At 44.5% G+C, this 7,750-nt stretch overlaps 1 protein-coding gene across 1 annotated transcript; it reads left to right on the forward strand.

Annotated features, from left to right (window-relative positions):
* The first annotated feature begins 4,165 nt into the window (after positions 1-4,165).
* Positions 4,166-7,691, forward strand: LOC114773214 (zinc finger protein 750-like). The gene is made up of 3 exons (XM_028965721.1): positions 4,166-4,197; positions 5,786-6,946; positions 7,064-7,691. The coding sequence occupies exons 2-3, from the start codon at positions 5,859-5,861 to the stop codon at positions 7,689-7,691; spliced, it is 1,716 nt and encodes a 571-aa protein (XP_028821554.1). The 5' UTR covers positions 4,166-4,197; positions 5,786-5,858.
* The last annotated feature ends 59 nt before the right edge of the window (positions 7,692-7,750 follow it).

The following is a 7,750-nucleotide window of genomic DNA, read 5'->3' on the forward strand; positions in this document are numbered from 1 at the left end:
AGCATCCTGCCTCCTGCTGGCCAAACCATCCTGGCAGCAGAAAGACCTCAGATCTCCAGACAGGACCAGGGCCCAGATCCACAGGAGCTTCAGAGGAGCACATCTGATCTGTCTATTTTTAAATACATTTACATTAAAAAGTACTGTGACGTCACACCTAAGACAAACTAGCTTAGAGTATGAAATAACTCACTTCTTCATAGAGTTTCTCCACTTGAGGCTGGCTGTTGTCTTGGACGCAGAGTCCCTCCTGCTCTGGCGCCCTCTGACGGCCTGGCGGACGAGCGACAGCAATGACACAGGGACAAAACCTTGAGTTTTACAGTCGGCAATGTATTAGAATTACACACAGCAACACGCTGTCAAAATCAGTCTGACTCAACTTCCCCTTTTCTCTTTAGATTCAGGAGAATTTCTGGTCGTAATTATCAAAATGATTTTTTTTTTATTTACAGTCTGGTTTAATAGTCTAATTTACCAAACTATTTACCTCCCTTTTTTTCTTGTTTTGCAAAAGAGTGGCAGCACCCTTGTACTTCAGCGTACTAGGCTGGAAATCCAGCGGGTAAAAAAGTGGACCCGTAATTAGAAGGTTGTCGGTTCGAGTCCCGAACCGCCAAGGTGCCACCGAGCAAAGCACCGTCCCCAAACACTGCTCTCCGGGCGCCTGTCATGGTCGCCCACTGCTCACCAGAGGACGCATTTCACTGTGTGCACCGTGTGCTGAGGTTCACAATGACAATCACTTCAGTTTCAAGTCTTTTTTTGATCCAGTTATGACCTTGTCCCAGTCTCTTAATCCGATGTCCTCTTGCACACGCAAGAAATAATAGTGTCCCTTGATGAGACTCTTCAGGTGGAGGAAAAAAAAAAATTACGAGACCCTTCCAACAGTAAATCACTCAACTTTTACACATAAATGTTTTAACACGATCAATTAAAACTATTTAATGCATTTTCTATCGCAGCACAGTACAATGAAATGTGTCCTCTGCATTTAACCCTGCATCAGCCCTGGTGAGCATTGGGCAGCCATGAGAGGAGAGGTGTGTGGGGACGGTACCTTGATCAGGAGGACCTCAGTGGAACCTTGGCTGTTCGGGATTAAAACCCACAACCCTCCGATTACGGGTCCGAACCTGCTAGCCACCGATACCCCATATAACCCACATATTCACAAATGTATCATCAAAGATTTGTGTATTTTATTAAAGAATTAAAAATAAAAGTGCTCCGTGGGAATCTACTATTTTTAATGTCTGGAGTTCTGGTGGAAGAATATTTTTTTTTTGTAACACCATCCCAGAAGAAGCACTTCTAAAGGATTCAGTATGTTGAGGAATTTTGATGTCCTAATACTCTGGGAATTCACCCAATAATATAGTTAATGTGCAGGACCTTAATTTAATTGAAATGTAATATCTTTTCCTATGAAAATGTCTATACTTGATCAAGAACTTTTTCTACCTCTACCTTTTTTTTCTACCTCTACAGTTTTTTGTTATAAAAATATGAAAGCGATTGTGATGGATGGTAAGAATTGTAAATATGTTATGTTTTATGTATGCTTTGTCTGATCCAATAAAACTGTGAATTAAAACAATGTTTTACACTATTTTAAAAGTTCCTTTAAGAGCCACTAAGCCACACTTGACGGCGACATCAATACGTCCCCACCCTTCTCGAGCTCTCCCGCAGACTCCATGGGAAAGCCTGAAGACGCCACGTCCACGGGCGGAGGCGTGGCCGGGCGACAACTTTCAGTGCAGCGAAAGTGAAACTGGAGTATCGCCTCATTATCAATTCTCCCGCTCTTATTTATTCTGAATTAACTTCAATAAAAATTAACGATATTTCAACCATTACTTTTATTACATTGAACAATAACAATCCTTATGGTTTGTCGTCTCTTGCCCCTGGCAATTAATTCTGCATAAGTGTGAATTTATTAAGCTAAGATACAAATGAAGCCTGATTTACATTAGGTTAATATAAATAATAAATATATTTTGGATAGGAATTTTCACATTTTGCTATTGTCCATTGGGCTTATGGTCATTTCCACCACAATGCTTAAAACATTATGCTTGGATCATTGTTTTTGATTTTGTGTACTCGGTAACCATAGCAACAATGGAAAAGATGGCTGGAGAAAACATTACTTACGCACTGAGCATGTTTGTTGGGTGTGATTCCCAAATAGATCGTATTTCACATCCTGTTTCATGTCACCTATCATTTTTCGAATGTCATTTCCACCGCATTCATTTTCACGACCGTGTTCTCTGGGTTGAAATGTCAAATAAATACTCATGTAAAAATATGCATAAATAATATTTCTGTTCCAGGGTTTGTTTTTGGTGCACAGCTATGAATGTATTACTTCCAGCCACATTTAATAATACAGGGCACTGTCATTTCTGTCGACTTACAAAGTTTGAGTTGAGTTGGAGTTAGGGACTAAACAGGCACAGTGGCTGGTGTCTCACTTCCTTTGGTCACTTCCATATAAAGGTGATGGTCAGCATTTAAAAATTTAAACATTGCTACATGTCGAACAAACTCAGAAATTTTATTCAAATTGATGTAAATGAAAAAGCAAAAAAACATTTTGACAAGTGGACTCCCTTAAATGATGCCAATGATGTAGTCGTGCATGTAATCAGGTTTCATTCAGAATGTTGTAAAGTTTCAGTAAAGCAGCGGACTGTTTTAGGTGGCCTGGGATCGTATGTGGCCTTCAGAATTTTTACTTTACTTTACTTTACTTTACTTGGCACTTTTATCCAAAGCGACTTACAGGAGGAAGACACCAGCAATTCTCATTCTGTTTCTATAGATTTTGAGTTACAAAACTAAGAGCCCTGATAAGGCCGAACTTGTCAAGAATAGAACATGCCAGGGAGTTGTTAAGTGCTAGACGAATATTTTTTTATTGTTTGAAATACTTTTTAAACAAATGGGTTTTCAAATGTTTCTTAAAGGTGGTGGAATCATCCTGCTGCTTGACTGAAAGGGAGTGTGAGAAACGGGAGGGAGTCGAGCTGCTACTCTGAAAACGTTGGACGGGTCCGACTGGACAGCGGATGTGAAAACCAGTTTTGGTTCGTAACTGCCCAGGCCGATAAAGGCCACGTTTACACAAGGCTGAATGTGTGGGCTGCCTATATACAGAAGTTCATTTAAAAACCACCAACTGAAATATATCGTGTTGTTTTAACCCCGAGACTGATGTGAACCTCATTTCCCACAATGCACACTAACACTGCAGCAAATTTACAGGAAACACACGAAACATAATGCATCTTTCAATGAACTGCACTACCCGTCATAAGTCCGGACGCCCCAACTCCATGGCAGCTATGACTGAGATGGAGCCGCTCTGGAGAATCCATATTTTAGAAATGGATTTAGTATTTAGTTGTATCAGGAGAAAGTGAAGTTTCGTCACTGTTGTCTTCATCAAAAGCCGCTTGACGGGCTGCTCATTACCACGAGTGAATGACAAGAAAGTGTTGAGAATAAAACCTTCAGGAGTGCTGGAAACCGTCCCCGCTGTCCAACTTCAGGTGGTGGAGAGAAGACAGGGGTGTGAAATGCTGCCATCAAACTTTCTGTTTATTATGTAACCCTTATGTGTGTAATTTCTTACTTTTGTACCTTCAGTTTTGTTCTACAATGTAAAAACCTTGAAAAACAGACGCTGTAGAAATTTACAAAAATTTGATGGGCAGAAATTAATGAATTGATTTATTTTAAAATGTTTATTTCAAAGGTTTCTGCTTTCTGAATTTCCCCCCAAATGTAGTTTTTTTTAATACTTTTTATTGGCCAAACTCAAACACACTCACACCTTATTCATGTCAAACCTGCATGACTCTACTCCAAAGACGTGGTGTCTGCACGCTGTAAAAACCCCTGTTGCAAGTGAGTGTGTGCGGGGGGGCGGCGGTCCTGAATCTGGACCCCGCCCGATTTACTGTAAAGGCTGAACGTGGTAAAAACAGGCGCGCAGGTCTCTACCGCGGCTGCAGGCTGGATTCATTCTCGGGAGCATCGGTGTGGCCCCAGGGCATCACAAACCAGAATTAAGCCACGCCCAGAGGGGCGGGGCAGGGAGAAACTACCAGGGCGACGGGGACAGCGCACGTACATCAGCAGGACTGAGCAGGTGAAGCGGACGGTGTTTTCTCACAGGTGAGACCATTTCATGAAATATACACGCAGAACAGCCCAAACTTGAACTCTGAACTCCATTCGTCCTTTAGTAAAGACGTGCAGAAGATTTAAAAGGGAAACTAACCATTTACAAAATAATTTTGTTTTTTTGAAATTCCATGAACGTTCATGTACATTTTCCATGTTCATGTCTAGACGTTTTAATGACATTTCAATGTTTGGGAGCAGAAGTAGGAACTGAAGGTCAGGTGAGACCATAGAGACGCTGCCTATGGCAACTGGGAGAACTTGAGGGGTGACTTCTTGCAACATCTTGCAACGAGGGTGGGTCAAAGATTACCATACGAGAACAGAAGAGAGACAGAGAGACAAATAGATGGTCCTAAAATTAAACAAACAAGCAAAAACAGAGAAGTGGGGTGTTGTTGGTGGCCTAGTGTGTCCCTGAGCAGGATACTTAACCCTGAGTGTCTCCAGGGGGACTGTCCCTGCTCTTACGGACTGTGAATAAGGCTGTTTGATAAAAGTGCATTCAGGACCGCAGGTCGGCCAGACTGCCGTTTCCATCTAAGAATAATTCCAGGCGGCTTCATGCAAAACTCCCCGTTCTGGCCCGGGGCAAATTGCAGAACCACGAGTGGGTGTTTGCGCAGGCGCAGCCGGGACATAGCTGTTATTTTGGCCGTGGGCGGCAGTGCAACCGTTGCCTATGACTAGACCCTTAACAAAAAATGCAAAACCAGAAATGGATCACTTACATCCGGGAATTATCACAATTTTGGATGCACATTTAAACATTTACATTTACGGCATTTGGCAGACACCCTTATCCAGAGCGACTTACAACGTTACCATCGATGAAGAGATCAATTCCGGTTCACTAGGACCCCAACTATGAATACATCTATTTAATTCACTCTGTTGTAGATTCTGTACACAAGTTCGACAACAAGAAAATTACAATTTAATCTAAATATTCTCTAAAGAGGAAGGTCTTGAGCTGTCGTTTGAAGGTGCTCAGTGACTGAGCTGTTCTGACCTCGAGGGGAAGTTCATTCCACCACCGAGGGGCCAAGACGGAGAAGAGTCTAGATGAATGTCTTCCTTTTACCTTCAGAGATGGAGGGACCAGGCGAGCAGTACTGGAGGCTCGGAGTATACGAGGTGCAGTGCGAGGTGTAATAAGGGCTGTGAGGTAGGATGGTGCTGCTCCATGTTTGGCTTTGTAGGCCAGCATCAGTATTTTGAACCTGATGCGTGCAGCTACTGGGAGCCAGTGAAGTAGCAGAGGGGTGGTGTGGGAGAATTTGGGAAGGTAGAAGATCAGTCGTGCTGCTGCATTTTGTATTAGTTGTAGAGGTCGGATGGTACATAGTTGTAGACCAGCTTGAAAGGGAGTTACAGTAGTCCAGTCGTGAGACAAACGGGAAGTTTTCACGTCGGGAGGATGTTTTGGTACGTGTATGATGACCTGCTGGCTGGTGCTAAACCTTATCGGGGTATTTGTCACTAAACCAAATCAGAGAACGGATGCAATGACAATGTTTAAAATAGAAATAACTATCTGGACCTCGGTGGTTCTTCATTTTGTCATTTTCCTTTCTAGTCCAGAATCTGGAAAGGTAACTAATTTGGGAAGCCATCCTGCAGACGGAGCTCCAGTACCCTAAAAGAAAAGCATGGATGGAGAAAGTAAGGAGCGCAAGCCAAAAAAGCCTCACTACATCCCGCGGCCGCGGGGAAAGCCGTTTAAGTACCACTGCTTCCAGTGCCCTTTCACCTGCGACCGAAAGTCCCACCTGTTCAACCACATGAAGTACGACCTGTGCAAAAAGTCCATGTCCCTCATGTCCAGGCAAGGGCGGAGCACCGGACCTGCAGTTACTGCCACGTCCAAGGTCCAGGATCCTGACTCTACCACGAAAAAGACCACAGCTTCAACTCACAGTGTGAAAAGGAACCATGAGAAGGAACCACTGGCCTCCTACAGCGGGACCAATGCGGAAGGTCCCAGTGCGAAAATGCTAAACTGCGATGAAGGAAGGGACCAGAGGGAAGAACCTCCAAACAAACCTTCTCCTGCCATTGCCCACAGGGAGAGCGTTGAAGAAGCAGCCTCATCAGATTGTGCCAAGTGTGGAGCCCTCATCCGTCCAGTGGCTCACATCTACGACCCAACTCCAGCATGGATGCTTCCTCCTTATCCTGAGTTCAAAGTATCGCTACATGGTCTGATGGAGCCTTTAACTTATCAACCTTACTCCCTTCCTCATCATCTCCATCCCTTTTTTGACCCCTACGTGCAACCTTCAAACCCAGATTGGTTCCTTGAGAACCAGAGGTGTTACCCTCCAATACCTGGACAACTTTTTCCAGGGTCTTCGTTCATGCCACCTCCAGAGCATTATGGGCAGTATACCTCTCATCTGCATTATGGGCCATATTACTGGAGACACCTCCTGCATCAACCAGCAAGGCATCTTGCAATGTATGTGAGGAACACCGCCTCAACGTTCAGGGATCCTACGTTCCACAAAGAGCATCCGGATAATTGGGATGGTGAAGGAGGAGGCCAGGAGAAGTGGGAAAGTGAAATGCCGTGGATGAGCCCTAGGTCAGGAAGTGCTGCCTCGGGTTCTCCAGAGCGACCCAATACCACAGACCTCAACAAGAGGCACTCCAACTCCCATCAGCCAGTGCATGAGTGCCTGGAGGCTGGCGGCCACAACCGAGAAGTTTCAGAAAGCAGGAGGGACAATTCATGCAGGTATGGTGGTCATTTGGATACAAGCATTTGTCCACTGGTCCTTGAACAAAAAGGGTTGGTGTACACATCCTGTCATGAAATGTCAACCGTTGTTTTTTTTGACTGCTTTTTCTGCAGGTCAGAATCAATGACACCCAACACTGAGGGGGAAGAAGCTCCATTGAACCTGTCTAAGAAGCCTCAGTTTGGGATGGACCATGTCACTGGCGATCAAACCAACATCAGTCCTCAGCCCGAGTGGCCTTTGAACCTGTCTCTTCAGGGTTCTTCTCCTCTGACGGCTCCTTCTGGCCCGTCAACAGAGCCACAGAAAATTACTGCAGTTTTCGATCTTTGTAACCTGGTACAGTTCGGTCATTCGAAGGAAGAAAATCTCATTTCAAACTTCAAAGAAGCTTCTTGTCAGGACCAAACGACACAAAGCTTCACCCAAACCACCTGTGAGGTCATCCCACCCAAATGCCAGACCACCACAACCCTAACCGAAACCGTTCCAAACCCAAACCAACCATCTTCTCCACCAACCACTCATGCCTGTGACACCACCCACGCATCCAGCCCCATAAATAGCATTAACCCCTCACCGGCCACACCCCCCACCCCTGCCTTCTCACCTGGGCCACAGAGCCACACGTCCTTTAGTTCCTCCACACCCACAAGGCCACAACAGAACCAGGGTCGGACTAAAAGACCCCCAACTTCCAGCCCTGACAAAAGGGCGTTACGAAAAAGAAGCCCACGTTAATATAGAGGAAACTATACTGTACAATATTATACATACTACACTATTTCACTTGTATTAAT

Source organism: Denticeps clupeoides, unplaced genomic scaffold (assembly GCF_900700375.1).
Source record: "Denticeps clupeoides unplaced genomic scaffold, fDenClu1.1, whole genome shotgun sequence".
Taxonomy (NCBI): domain Eukaryota; kingdom Metazoa; phylum Chordata; class Actinopteri; order Clupeiformes; family Denticipitidae; genus Denticeps; species Denticeps clupeoides.